General features: G+C 34.4%; 2 protein-coding genes across 6 annotated transcripts; both read left to right on the top strand.

Moving 5' to 3' along the window:
- The first annotated feature begins 3,057 nt into the window (after positions 1–3,057).
- On the top strand, positions 3,058–6,344 carry LOC111790740 (B2 protein-like). Its single transcript, XM_023671770.1, has 6 exons — positions 3,058–3,176; positions 4,298–4,907; positions 5,153–5,253; positions 5,631–5,714; positions 5,814–5,924; positions 6,021–6,344. The coding sequence occupies exons 2-6, from the start codon at positions 4,337–4,339 to the stop codon at positions 6,078–6,080; spliced, it is 927 nt and encodes a 308-aa protein (XP_023527538.1). The 5' UTR covers positions 3,058–3,176; positions 4,298–4,336; the 3' UTR covers positions 6,081–6,344.
- Positions 6,345–7,353: 1,009 nt separating this feature from the next.
- LOC111790739 (protease HtpX-like) lies at positions 7,354–15,027 on the top strand. Of its 5 annotated transcripts, none has more exons than XR_002814551.1 (12): positions 7,354–7,629; positions 8,572–8,629; positions 9,293–9,360; positions 9,860–10,039; positions 10,399–10,495; positions 10,816–10,925; positions 11,087–11,220; positions 11,295–11,482; positions 12,809–13,120; positions 13,254–13,465; positions 13,840–13,978; positions 14,510–15,027. XR_002814551.1 is itself a non-coding variant. In XM_023671769.1 (8 exons), the coding sequence occupies exons 1-8, from the start codon at positions 7,432–7,434 to the stop codon at positions 11,428–11,430; spliced, it is 981 nt and encodes a 326-aa protein (XP_023527537.1). In that variant the 5' UTR covers positions 7,354–7,431; the 3' UTR covers positions 11,431–12,551. The 5 variants fall into 5 exon arrangements, 1 of the variants encoding a protein (XP_023527537.1); XR_002814549.1 differs by having other exon boundaries at positions 13,837–13,978; XR_002814550.1 differs by having other exon boundaries at positions 12,690–13,120; positions 13,837–13,978.
- The last annotated feature ends 311 nt before the right edge of the window (positions 15,028–15,338 follow it).

Here is a 15,338-nt window from a genome sequence, read left to right as displayed (position 1 = left end):
ACACTTCAGTCATACTCGAAACAAATAAATTTTGGCAAAAAGAATAATTAAAATAAAATGAAAATTCTTACATGTCAGTGACGTGTCAGACATACACTAAATGCATAATTATATTAAAAGACAAAAATTTTAGGTAAAAACTCATTCTATTTTTCTGCTAAATTAAAATATATTTGATATAAAAAAAATTAAATGATATTATAAATTCAAACAAATTAAACCAAAATCCAAATTAAATTAAATTTAAATTATGACAGTTCATAAACAAAAAATAAAAAATATATTTTAATTACAAGAATATTCCAAATCAAAACAAACATATACTGATAATCAAAGTTCAAATAGAACAATACAAAAAACAATGTTTTTTTTTTTTAATTATTATTATTGTTTTTATATTAAAAATGGCACAAAAACATAATCCCACCCATGTGCGTTATTTAATTAATAATTACAATAATAAATATAAAAATAAATAACACGTGGCTTCATTCAAAATTGTTGCTAAATTTCTAGACATAATAGAATTTTATAAATCATAATTAAAGAGGAATATGAATGATTGTATAGTGAGGATGATGATTTAATTAATGCAACATGTAATATTCAAATTTATTAATAATATTATCCTTCAAAACTATAGTATAAAATTTTAGAATATAGTTCATGGAAATATATACTCTCGAGTAAATGAGGCAATGAGTTAGAGGTTCAAACTAGAGACGTCCACGGAATGGGCGGCTTCCTGTCCTTCTCCCCGTCTCTTATTTCATTTATCGACTTGTTCACGATCTTCCTCTTTAATAAATCTTTGTAATCATCTTTTTTGGTTCGACGTTCTCTACTGTAACATTACTACTCGAGCAGTCTTCAAAATTCTCAACAAACAACTACTTGTCGACTATCTATGAAAAGTAAATTGTGAGATCCCACATCGGTTGGAGATGAGAACGAAACATATCTTATAAGGGTATGAAAATATTTTCCTAATAAACGTGTTGTAAAACTGTGAGGCTAGCGACGATACTAATGAGTCAAAGCGGACAATATTTGTTAGTGGTGGACTCAGGCTGTTACAAATGGTATTAGAGTCAGTCACCGAGCGGTGTGCCAACGAACGCTGGACCCCTGAAAGAGTGGATGTGAGATCCCACATCAGTTGGAGAGGATAACGAAACATATCTTATAAGGGTATGAAAACATCTCCCTAACAGACGTGTTTTAAAACTGTGAGGCTAANAATCAAAGTTCAAATAGAACAATACAAAAAACAATGTTTTTTTTTTTTAATTATTATTATTGTTTTTATATTAAAAATGGCACAAAAACATAATCCCACCCATGTGCGTTATTTAATTAATAATTACAATAATAAATATAAAAATAAATAACACGTGGCTTCATTCAAAATTGTTGCTAAATTTCTAGACATAATAGAATTTTATAAATCATAATTAAAGAGGAATATGAATGATTGTATAGTGAGGATGATGATTTAATTAATGCAACATGTAATATTCAAATTTATTAATAATATTATCCTTCAAAACTATAGTATAAAATTTTAGAATATAGTTCATGGAAATATATACTCTCGAGTAAATGAGGCAATGAGTTAGAGGTTCAAACTAGAGACGTCCACGGAATGGGCGGCTTCCTGTCCTTCTCCCCGTCTCTTATTTCATTTATCGACTTGTTCACGATCTTCCTCTTTAATAAATCTTTGTAATCATCTTTTTTGGTTCGACGTTCTCTACTGTAACATTACTACTCGAGCAGTCTTCAAAATTCTCAACAAACAACTACTTGTCGACTATCTATGAAAAGTAAATTGTGAGATCCCACATCGGTTGGAGATGAGAACGAAACATATCTTATAAGGGTATGAAAATATTTTCCTAATAAACGTGTTGTAAAACTGTGAGGCTAGCGACGATACTAATGAGTCAAAGCGGACAATATTTGTTAGTGGTGGACTCAGGCTGTTACAAATGGTATTAGAGTCAGTCACCGAGCGGTGTGCCAACGAACGCTGGACCCCTGAAAGAGTGGATGTGAGATCCCACATCAGTTGGAGAGGATAACGAAACATATCTTATAAGGGTATGAAAACATCTCCCTAACAGACGTGTTTTAAAACTGTGAGGCTAACGATGATATGTAATGAGTCAAAGCGGACAATATCTGTTAGTGGTGGACTTAGACTGTTACAAATGGTATCAGAGTCAGTCACTGAGTGGTGTGCCAACGAGAATGTTGGACCCCACATCAGTTGGAGAGGGGAACAAAACATACCTTTAAAGGTTAGAACGGAACATACCTTATAATGACGTGTAAATCTCTCACTAACATACGTGTTTTAAAATTATGAGGTTCATGGTGATACGTAACGGGTCAAAGCGGACAATATCTGTTGTTTATCAAAATATTAGCCATTAATTAACATTTCAAAAGCGGATCGTTTGATATTCACACTGAAATAAAAAAAAAAAAAAAAAATTTTCTTATTATTGTCACTAAAATACAACGAAAAGTAGCCTAATGCCTAATATGTAAAGATGGAGACGTACACGACATTAAAATAAGATGAAATGTAACGTAATGCATAATACGTAAAGGTTGAAACGTACACGACATTAAAATAAGACGAAATGTAACGTGATGTCTAATATGTAAAAATTGAGACGTACACGAAAAGTAACGTAATGCCTAATATGTAAAAATCGAGACCTATAAGACATTATTAACGCTACTTGACAACAAAATTGGAACGTGAAAATCGATCAATACATCAATTTCATGAATTATTTAACGAAAAGATATAGGAACAAATAAAAAAATTCACGAAAAAAAAAAAAATATATATATATATATATATATACATACATATATATATATATATATATATATATGTATGTATGTATAACAGACTTAGAAAGGTGGTTTAAATTTCAAAATTTGAACTTAAATTCAAAAAATTGAATGCAGTGGCAAGCATTGTAATTATAAAAAATCTATGAGGTCAATTTCGTCATAGTGTCCTTTAAATACTGAAAAGATTCTTCTTCTTCACTCCTCTGTAGCTCGGCTTCTCAGCCAAGCAGATAAATAGGCCTTTTCTTTCTCTCTCATTCTCACATTTCAGGATCCCTAAATCTAGGGCTTTTTACTCTGAGGTATGTCTTCAAATTTACAAATTTCTCGCCTCTCTTTCCGTTTCTGCTTAATTTCCCTTGTTGTTTCCTTATCTGTTTGTACACGGTGATTTCGAACTCCACTTTTGCTAATTGTACACTCATTCATCTCTTAATTGTTTCTCCCGATCTGTTTTTTTTTTCCTTTCTCGGTGATGATTTTTAGTTAATCTTTTGAGCTCTGACGTTTGTATGTTGTGGACTTGTTTTTGGAAGCTCTGTTGTGTTTTTGGTGAATTCTTAATGCGCAGATTTGGAGTTGTGTACTGCATGGGGAGGATTTTGCGTTTCTTCGTTGAATCTAGAAATTTGTAAAGGACTGAGAAATATTTTGAAATGAGTAATGAAATGTTCTTTCGACTACTTCAATTCACGTTTGACTTTGTTTTGAATTTGTGTGATAGTTATTTGACTTAGTTTTTTTAGATGTTTTTTTTTTTAGGTTGGCTGAAACGAAGTTTTGATCTGTGTACCTTAAAATGTGTTTCTTGAATTGTTTTCAATGTACATGCTTGCATCAGTTCACTGAAATTTCTGCCTTTTGTTGAGGATGATATTTTGTTTTCTCAAGTGGTTTCGGAAATGAACTTTTGAGAGATTCTTTTCCACCATTATGCTGGGTTGTTAAGTATAATATTCAGTTTGATGTGGCTCACTTGTGTTTTTTTGTAGCCACGAAGTTTCATTTGGGATTCATTTTGCTTCACGAAGACTGATTTTGAGAAATGGCTTAATTGTTTTTTTCTTTATACATCAAAAGATCTTGTTCTGTATTAAGAGAATTTTAAAGTGAACACGCTTCCATAATTTGCAGCAGCCTTTTTTAACCAATTTGCCATAAATTATAATACTAAACAAGCCCAAATGGTTTCCATCATGTCTGATCTAACTCGTTTTAAAAAATCTATGAAACACCGAACTTCGCAGCACACACAATAATGGTGGTTCTACTTCTGAATTATGTGTTGACCTGAGTAATGCTACTGCTAGGTTGTTATAGGCATTGTTTCAGTCTAATTCTTTATCATTCAAATATTGCCACTCTCTCTTTATGGATGATCAGAGTGAACTTATTCTTTTTTTCTCCTCATTATTGCTTAAAGGGATCTTCCTTCGTCTTCATCACAATCAAGTGCTGTAAGATGGATGGTTCATATAGCTTTTGGCAATTGGGAGATGAGCTGCGAGGTCAGACAAAAGTTTCTGAGGATCATAAATGGTTGTGGGCTGCATCTAAACTGGCTGAGCAGACAAAATCGAAGGGGGAACGTCTGAATAATCTTGATTTTTCAAAGAGCTCTCTTGATGCAAGGCCAAGGGAAAAGTTTGGTTTCCAGGAAGATAACAAATTTGAAAGCTTCAACTTCAACATGTTGAGCTTGGATTCGAAAATGAATGATACTATAAACAAAAGTTCATTGAGGAATGGAGTTTACAACATGAGTGCTGTTTATGGTAAAAACAATACAAATGTAGCAGGTAACCTGCCTGGCACCAAGTACAATGGCAATGACTATGTCAACAAAGATCTTACCAATTACAGCAGTACCAACAATAACGTTGGTGAAAATGCTAACTCGGTTAATGCAATTGACAAAAGATTCAAGACATTGCCAGCGACAGAGACACTGCCCAGAAATGAAGTACTGGGTGGATACATCTTTGTCTGTAACAATGATACCATGCAGGAAGATTTAAAGAGACAACTTTTCGGTAATTGTGCTTTCACCTATTTACTTTTCTGACCTGGGACACAGCATGTAGGAGTAACTGTGTGTTTGTTATGCCGTTTATCTCATATTTGCATATAGTTAACTGTGTGCTTATCTTAGATGAACTGTTGGAACTTTTGAACTAATTTACCTACAAGAATTCTAACATGTTTCCTTTTAGAAAACAAGAACAATAATCTGTTTTACTCACATTCTCATATGCTTCATTCTTTGTGTGCTTGGCAGGTTTGCCTCCTAGATATCGGGATTCAGTGCGTGCAATAACTCCAGGCTTGCCTCTGTTTCTCTATAACTACACTACCCATCAGTTACATGGTATTTTCGAGGTTTGTTATGTTTATATTTACATATCTTTTCAGTTAGTTTCATCATGTCAAACATCTTCTCCAGTCTAGGATTTGCACGGATATCTGTTTTTGCTATTATATGTGATTACTGTCAAATAACATACAAGTAGTCATATTGACATGGTTTGATTCAATGTATCGAACCATTTCGTAATGCCACAGATCTGGAAGATTCTTCTTTTATTTCTTATATTTGCAGTACTATTAATGTCAATAAGATAGTAGATGTTAGCGTTATGTCATTCGTTACTGAAAAGTGAAATCGTGAGTAAAGTTCGTTTTTTTGGAGGGAGGTAGTTGTTCGTAATTGGATCTGTATTCTGCTACTTATTTTTATTCACGATTGGCTATTGCAGGCAGCAAGTTTTGGGGGTTCCAACATTGATCCAACTGCATGGGAAGACAAGAAATGTAAGGGCGAATCCAGGTTTCCTGCTCAGGTAGAGTCTCATCTGCAGTATTCCATTTTCATGTGAAGCCGCTGTTCATGGAAGCCTTAAAATTTGCTAATAAAATCATCTCGTTTTTCGAACGAATAGGTTAGGATTCGCATTAGAAAGCTCTGCAGGGCATTAGAAGAAGATTCCTTCAGGCCAGTCTTGCACCACTACGATGGTCCAAAATTCCGTCTCGAACTATCAATCCCAGAGGTACAGCAAAATTTCCTCCTAACCAGTTGTTAAGTTTCTTTCCTTTCTCCCCCTCGTGGCTTTCAAATACTTAATTCTGTGTTGCTGGTAGTGCAGACATTGGATCTTCTAGACCTGTGTGAGCAGGCAGGTTCAGCATCATCATCATCATCATAAGCTAAGCAACAATGGCGGGCTTATGCATCACATAAAAATGGGAAATGGAGAGGGCTCAATGGTTCCTGCTTCCTGTCAGCTAAGGCTAAGACAGATTTTCCAAGGAGGCGCAAGCTTAGGATATGAGTCTGATCAAGCGAGAGGCTGAAGCCAAAATAAGTAAGGTAAAAAAAAAGTTGTATTTTCTTCATGTATTGTTGTATTGTATCATCAGACAAGGTGAGTAGATGATGTAAAAGTGAATGATAGAGCTCTTTTTATATATATATATATATATATATAAACAAATGCAGCCTAATTTAAGGCTGTTATGTGTTTCGTTTCATTGAAGGTGCAGCTAAACATGAACTGTTTTCTTCTTTTTGTTCTTTGTTATGTTTCAATATAATGGATGATCTTGATTTAGATTTCATTTTAATCTAATCTAATTCTCTTAAGGAATTTATTGTTGTTTTCTAACGTAGTTCTATAGTTAAAGTTACCAAAACCTACATTAAGGGTATTTATTTTCACTTTTTTGTATCGTTAGCGCTGATGGAGGAGAGAGTGGAGAACATTTTTTTTTCTATTAGATAAATGGAGTCGGGGATGAGATTATATTCTCATCCTCGCCTAATTTTCCACCCGCCCCACTCAACATAAATACATTTTTTATGAAAACTTGAAATAACTATTTTTTAAAATAACTAATAGGAAAAAATTACTTATTCCCTGCGGTGAATTCCCACAAAAATAAATGGAGAAATTCGCGTAAACGAAGAATAAAATAGGTGATAGGGATGGAGACGAGAATGGGAACCCGTCTCCGCCTCTACCATGTAGACATCTTTACATAATAATGGTCTAACTCAATTGGTATGATACGTTAAATTACGAGTTTGTTTGTAAGCTTTTAGATTTAAATCGTGTGTTAAATTACTTATTGAACTTTAAAGACCGTTAATAGAAGAGCTGAAGACATGACAAACTCGATCAAAATATGAAACTCGAAGGGCTTGATGTGCACAATCCTATCCTATCCGAGTCTGAGTGTAATCTTGTATTTCAGACTACCATTTGTAGAATCATAAGGAGGACCTATTTTGAGATCGAAAATAGTTAGGTACATAAGAAATTGATATTGAAAACTGATTTGAATATACGATAGGGTTGTCCACTCTTGTTGTCGAGCAGAATCTATAATTTAACCTAATTTTGAGATAAGAATTGATTATTTTAATTTTTGAAGGCGTTGATGGTCATTAACGGTAAAAAATGGCGCCAAATGCTGACCGTAAGTATGGTCAGTGGCTAACCCAAAGCGCCCTTTTCTCTGAATACAATGCCCCAGTCGAACCACTGAACAGCTTCCATGGCTTCCTTTCCCTTTTCTTCTCTCTGCCTCGCCAGAAATTCCACTCCTTGCACAAGTGCAATCGGATCTCGACCTTCCCACAGGTTCAATTTCACTACCTTCGGAATCGGAGCGCCGATCACTAAGAGAATTAGGTCTTCCGTTTGCAGAGCTGCCTCCCTCGCCGACGATTTCCGCCATCCTCTCGATAAGCAGGTTCAAATATTTTCTCATTTCCTTAGTGAGTTCATGACTATGTCGTTTCTGAGATTGATGAAACCAGTTATGTATTAGGGTGAGGCGAGGATAGTTTCTTGTTAGCTACGGAAGCGGATTTCTTTTAGCTTTACCTCCAACTGCTATGAGAAAGATTAGCGGTTCTTCCTAGATTATGCGTATGTTCGCGTTAATACGTGAAGATTTGTTATCTTCGAGGGCTGCAGGTTTCTCTTATTGTTGCTGAATGACGAGGAAAAAAGGACTAGAAAAATGAAGAGATCAAATAGGAGGAATTGATTGGAGAGGGAGAGTTAAGAACATAGAACTCAACCAAAAAAATTTAGGTCTTCTACGAGGAGCTCTTCCTAAACCAGTCTGGCTTGTTCTACTTTCGTCTGGCCTGTTCTACTTTCGTCTGGCCAGTATAGTAAACAAAGTAAGATTATGATCTGTCATCGTTTCTTATAATAATTGTGATAGAAGCGTAGCTGGCATCACATGCAGAATTCTGAGGTACATACCACGACAGAAAATAGTATCCTAATGTAATCTAAACAAATAAATCTTTGTAATTCATTCTTTTAACAATATAGAAATTCAAGCTTGGATCTGGTGTAGTATTGCCATTTTTATTGTGTTAAACCAAAAAGTTTAAGCTTTGGAACTAGAGTGAATTGATCTTTTCAATTCATTCTTTCAGCCCGCAAGAAGTCCTCGTAACCAATAGGGAGTCAGCTGTCTTTCTGGATTATGATTCAACAATTAATACGTCATATAAAAGAATTCATACTCAATTTGAAATTAAACTCAATGGTATACCCTCTGATGTTATGGGAATATCCTTATTTATTATTATTTTGATATTTTGATAATACTTATGTTAATATCATTCTGAGTCAGCTACCTCATTGCTGAATTCAAGAATTTTCTTTCATGCAGAATACAATGATTTTGCGGGCAATTCCAGGGTTGAGCGAGCTGGGGAAGGTGTTATTAGGTAAGACTGAGAACTGATGAACTTTCAGAATGATTCGTGGGCATCCAATTGATTTGGACATGCCAATTAGAAAACAATTTCTACATTTTTCTGAATTTCCAGCTCGAGTATCCATATTTTAACATTGGGGCATGATTGCGTTGTTACAAGTTGGATTAATCTTGTGAATGTCTAATGAACTTACAAAAGAGCTTTAAGGAATCTTATCTGAAAATAGGTTGATGATGTTTTTATCAAGATGGTTAAATCATAAAGCCAGTAGCTCAACATTTCAACACTAACATGTTTTATTATAAGGTCGTATGACCCTAAGTTATTTTCTTTTTATATCCGTGAGTGTTTGAGCTAGCTTGCGTGCACCTTGATGATTCTCAAGAGACAATAGAGTGACGTTACTGCATTTTGGTACGAAGAAAATATATAAGATATTAAGTTCTAGGTAGCTGTTGACTAGGATGATATGAATCTATTTTCTAAGCCCTTCACTATTTACATTGGCTTATTAGCTGCTAGGCCAACCTGTAGCAGTTACGTGAGAAAAACTTATTTATCTTTTTTGTACATTGTACATTTCAAATAGTTACTTCCATATCTGGTTTTATCGCTCGGCTACATAGTGCTAATATTGTTGCTGTCAATGGTACTGTTCTTTTGTCATTGCAGGAACCGTAACTGAGCAAGTCATGCTTCTTGAGAACATAGGAACATCAATTCTTCTTTCTGAAAATCAGGTTTCTCAACCGTAAAAATCCATTATCTTGACAATACTACACCCCGTTTTTTATGTCTTTGTTAAAATTTTCTTCGTTAGAAATGGATTGTTTTCCCCTTATTTTGTTAGTGAGTTATTTATTTACTTTATTATAATTTTTAGGCATAAATGCACCATGATGAAAGTTTGGTCAAATCTTACTAATAATGTAATATCTGCCAATCAAATTGCACATTAAATTTATGCATATTTACTCTTAATGATCTTAAAGACGGTCTCTTAGCTCTTCCAACTCTTCTTTCTCACTTCAGTAAATGATGCGAGTGCATTTAAATTTATGCATCTGGGTATCTAGTATTTCTAATCGAATATGCAAAAAGGTTGCTTCGCTCAGAGATTCCTTGCAGTTAATATGAACATTAGATGATGAGCATTTTATTATGTGAACGTGATGGGATTGAGCATGTGGTGTTTCAACTAATGTTTAGAAATGTTTCTTCACTTTCTTTCATTTTCAGCTTTCAGAACTTCATAAATTGATGATTGAGGCTGCCCAAGTACTTAATGTAGAGGCTCCAGATCTATATGTCCGTCAAAATCCTGGGCCAAATGCTTATACTTTAGCCATAAGTGGTAAAAAGCCGTTTGTTGTTGTTCATACCGGCCTTGTGGAGCTTCTTACACGAAAAGAATTGCAGGTCAGCAGTTATTTTATGCTGTACATTAATAGCACCCATGATAACCGGCATTATGCATGGCTGATGCAGTCTTGGCCTCTTAGGTTGCTGAATAAATTTGTATCTTCAATTCTTGTAATGCAGAAAAAAAAATCCATATATCTATATCTATATCTACACACACACACACACACACACATGCCTAGCACATACATCATTGAACAAATACACGGCCAAACCATAACGTGGAACTCAGGTATATTTTTATTTATTATTTCATTTTTGCATGTTTGTTGTCCATCCTTTGTTTCTCATTGATGCTATCCGTCGCATGACATATTTTTCAAGTGACGTAATTTTCTATCACTTGAAATATTCAGGCTGTTTTGGCTCATGAATTGGGTCATCTAAAATGTGATCATGGTGTGTGGCTTACATTTGCGAATATTCTTACCCTGGGAGCTTACACTGTTCCTGGTAAGCAATTAAATCACGGTCTGATTAGATAATATAATTATTGGGGCTATTAGTTAATTGATTCTTTTGGAAAATGAAGGAGCAGTAACCGTAAGTATTAATGCAATTATGCAACATTATAATTTTAGAAGATAAAGTTATTGAGGGCATTGTTCGCGTGCACATAAGATTTTCTTGGCATGAAAGTATATCATTTTGATTCATGTCACCACAAACATTGTGATGTGATATTTAAACAAAAAAATAAATTCAGGGACTTTGCAGGCTCAGGCTAACAGGATTCAAGTGACGTACCTAAAATCATTTATTATGTTTTGTAGGGCTTGGTGGATTTTTAGCCCAGAACTTAGAAGAACAGTTATTCCGTTGGCTTCGAGCAGCAGAGCTAACTTGTGATCGTGCTGCCCTTCTCGTTGCGCAGGATTCTCAAGTACAGAATTTATTTAACTAGCGACCCTATATTTCTTTTGACTCTCTCTCCCTCCCTTCCTTATCTGTAGATAATTTATTTATTTATTTATTATTATTATTATTTTTTTATTTTTTAATTCTTTTCTCAACTGTTTGATTACTCGTTGGCTCCAACAAGAGGTGGTCATCTCTGTTCTGATGAAATTAGCTGGGGGCTGTCCATCTATAGCGGATCAACTGAATGTGGATGCATTTTTGGAGCAGGCTCGCTCTTATGACAAAGCTTCTTCAAGCCCTATAGGATGGTATATAAGGTGAATGATTTGTGAGGTGTATTTATATCAAATTATTTCAGTCCATTTGCTTATCTAACTGATCGTGTTTGTAGAAATGCTCAAACAAGACAACTCTCACATCCTTTGCCTGTTTTACGAGCACGTGAGATTGATGACTGGTCAAAAACTCAAGAATACAAAAATCTTTTGAAACGTGGAACAAAGATCAATCTTGTTGAAACAACTTAGCTGCCTCGTATACAGAATCAGAAATGTCGACAGTTTTAGTAACTTTTATATGGTAAGTGATTCTGAGTTTCATTTTATCTTTTTGTCCTGTGGCTGTGATCTCGATAACCTTAAAACATCAATAGGATCATTACCATGACCTTGATAACCCTTTTTCTAATAGGGAACAATATTTTTTCATTGGTGTGATGAAATATAATAAAATCTTTAATAACCTTAAACGTCAATATTATCACCCGACTATGAAAAGAAAATATGATTAATAGGTCATCTGTTACAGTACAAATGCTTTGTTTATTGAATGGTAGATTATACTTATATCACATTCTATTGTGGAAGCATGTTAATGTTACTGATTTTGTATTAGGCACTCGATCCTTCCTGTACATTATCTTGTCCTAGGCTGTAAGATGTGAAAAACAGCACATGATAGAATGAACTTCTGTTTCGAGTATATTAATTTGAAATTTAGGATGGCATCATTTATTAGGAACATTAGAGGATATTTTTCACTATACTGCCATCATCACGCTAAAGTGTAAAAAACTATTGTTATGATATTGATGAGTTAAATTAGATACAAAATTGAAAGTTTAGGGTTCCGTTAGACCTTAAATCCAATTTTAAATATAATAAGTTGTTTAGTTTTTAAAATTCAAACAAGTCAAGAGACTTATTAGACCCGAAATGAAAAGTACATGGATTTATTAGACATTTTTTACAAAAATTTAAGAACTTATTAGTCACACAATTAAGTAAACATTGATCGATGACGTTTTAGACACAAACTTAAAAGTTCATGGATTAACCTTGTAATTTAACATATCTATTTTATTGGTGGGTGAAGTTACATTTTCCTTGATAGAATCATCACTTCCAAGCAGCTGTATAGTAGTACGAACATTTCTATAATCTAATATACTTCCAGCATTGCGAATCATTATTTTGCTTCATTTACAGGTCATCAAAATGTCAATACAATGGACAATTTACAAAAATCTCTCCACGTTTGACAATTATGTTCCGAACTTCCTAAATAAATGTTTCTTCCTAGATATCTGAGTCACATGAACAGTAGAATTCGGTCATATGGTTACATGAAGCAGCATTTTCAGAATTTACATTGATGCGCAGAAGTGATATATAATCTTCATTGCTTCCATTTTGGTGGCGAATTATACACATTCTAAATTTGAAGTTATAACCATCCCAGTGTACTGTACTGTAACAATTACTATAGCTCTATTTTATCTTCACAGATAAATGAAGTATACTCCGTTTGAGAGAAAATACAGTGTTTGCTGGTTTTTATTCTGAATTTTCCTTCAAGAAGGAAGGTACAACAATAATACAGGTTTCCTAACTTGTCAAAATGTAGAATTCCTGGACACTGTCCTCAGAGCAAACAGGTTTCCTATAAGAATCTGCTTGGAGTCTTAGTGCTGCTTGAACTCCAGATGAAACTCCTGATATCATCTCTACAGCAGCATTGCCTTGTGGTACAAAGTAAGTGTTTTGAATTTATGTATCTGACTTTCCCAGTGTAGCCCACCATATTATTGGTGAAAAGAAAGGAGTAGGAGCTGAATCCAGTAGAACTCCTCCCTCAACCTTCAAGAAAATCCTCTCCGAATTCGAATACTCCTTCACTGACTACAAAGTTGGCTGCACCAAATCATGAGTACCAAAGGTATGTCTTAATTTAAAGCTTTTTGAGATTTACCATATTGTTTCTCAGCACATTTTGAGCATCTTAGAGTCCTACCTACCACTATCTGGCATCACTATACCCGTTGTCTTTGTCTGATGTGAGTCAATTGCAGGCCAAATGGTTGGAGTGGTGTCATTTGCTTGGCTTCCAATTTCAAGGTTTACAGGCTCTCCATCTCCCCAGCTGCCCAGATAAACGCCATGGACCTCTCATGATTCCTGCCTCTAATGCTGGCTAAAGCTAAACACCGCATCAGTATCTGGTGCTGAGATTTACAATGGAGCTGTAACAGAACAGTTGTGACCACTTGGTGTCACTTCAAAGGTCAGCTGGTAACCCAAAAAGTCCGCTTTAGCCGTGAGGGTCTGGTTGATTTTGTTGAGGATTGTTGGGAGAGAGTCCCACGTCCGCTAATTTCGGGAATGATCATGGATAAGTAAGGAATATATCTTCATTGGTATGAGGCCTGAGGAAGCCCAAAGCAAAGCCATGAGTATGCTCAAAGTGGACAATATCGTACTATTGTGGAGGGTCGTGATTCCTAACAGATTTTTCCATTTTCACCCAGTAATATGGCATGTCTTTTGTCTTGCAACGAAATTGTTTTTGATTTTGTCGACTGTTGTGTACTCAATCCATCCTGGAATTGTGTTGTTTTTGGTCAGTGCGACTGATATTTTGTCTGAATTCTCCAGCAGGTTCGACATCAGAGGAGGAGCAGTATTTCCGGCAGCCGCCTTGATTGCTTCGAGGAAGAAGAAGGGAACCACAATAATGGCAATGTCACATGGACAGAAGGGAAGACTTTGACTTGGAGTTTCCAAGACAAACAGCTAGGTGAGTGCTTTTTTTATACAACCATACTAAAAAAAGATTATGACATTATGCATATAATTTTGTTAGTATATTGTTTTGAACTTTATAAGGAATGTGGTATTACTTTTAACTTAGACTATTATATAGTTTATATTATCTTTTTAGTATATTATATTTATACGTTATTAAAATAGAGAAAAATGGAGAGAAATGCTATTGATTTTGATAGGTCCACCCAACCGTAAGGATTTTTCATATAAATAGCTAAGCAAGACCGTTGTTCCAAATACCAATTATTATGGACAGCGATCTTCTATATATCTCTATAATTGTATGACATTCCATTTTAGACATAAGTTCTAATAACTTTATTTTTAGTTTCATTTAAAGATCAAAATTCTTTTAACAGAAATGATTCGTTTTTGTATCTATTAGATTTGTAGCTTTCAAATAAATGTCGAGTATGTTTGAGACGTATGAAACGAATAATTAGATTACAACCTTATCCAATAATTTATCTCATTTATTGGCAATGTTCTTATTTGATGGAAGGTGAAAAGGAGAAGTAGAATGGTGTGAGGTGAGCCGTTGGATGAAACAGTGGGCCTACATCGTAGGGTATGTGGGATTGATCGGACGGTAGGCGTAGTTGGATTGGGTTAAAGAGGAGCTGTCTAGAACTTGAACCTCATTATCTGGTCGTAGCAGGCAGAAACTGCAGGGGATCACATATCCATATCCACTCCCATCAATCAACGTGTTTCTTACCTAAAAATGGAAGTTTTTTTATTTATTACTTTTTTAACTTTTACCTATTTTATATATGTGACGATATCAAGAAATGTAGAATATGTTAATTAAGAACTAAGATGATCGTATGAGATAGACTTTAATCCAATGTAGAGACAAGGTCGAGTTGGATGACTTGACTTAGTGTAGAACTAAAATGCAGAAGATTGTACATGCATGCATGAGTAGAGTGTGTGATCGAACAACCTCATCTAAGGTCCGACGAACCTACAAAGATGTGCAAAAAAATGTATATGAGCTTAGGTTATTTTTAAGACTTGTCATGAGCGTGTCAAAATCATAACGATGCACTGTTGAAAATGTTATTGGTTTGAATATATTGTTATTTCATTGATTGGACATGAAAGCACCCGATAGGAAATTTGAATTGTATCATAGATAATTACTTTTATGATATCATTTGTCAATTAATTTAAATTTTTTTAATGTAATTTCTAACTAAAAGTAGGTAATATATTGACTAATTGAGCTATGTCGTTAAAGTTTTCAACATTTTTTAAATATATAATCTCTTAATTAATTATCTTAAAAATTTATATAAATTAGTAATTTTTAAGTAAATTCTAATTTC

The sequence above is a fragment of the Cucurbita pepo genome, chromosome LG03, assembly GCF_002806865.2.
Source record: "Cucurbita pepo subsp. pepo cultivar mu-cu-16 chromosome LG03, ASM280686v2, whole genome shotgun sequence".
NCBI classification, from domain to species: domain Eukaryota; kingdom Viridiplantae; phylum Streptophyta; class Magnoliopsida; order Cucurbitales; family Cucurbitaceae; genus Cucurbita; species Cucurbita pepo.
The sequence above is the reverse complement of the archived record's forward strand: the minus strand, read 5'-3'. Positions and strand labels throughout refer to the sequence as shown.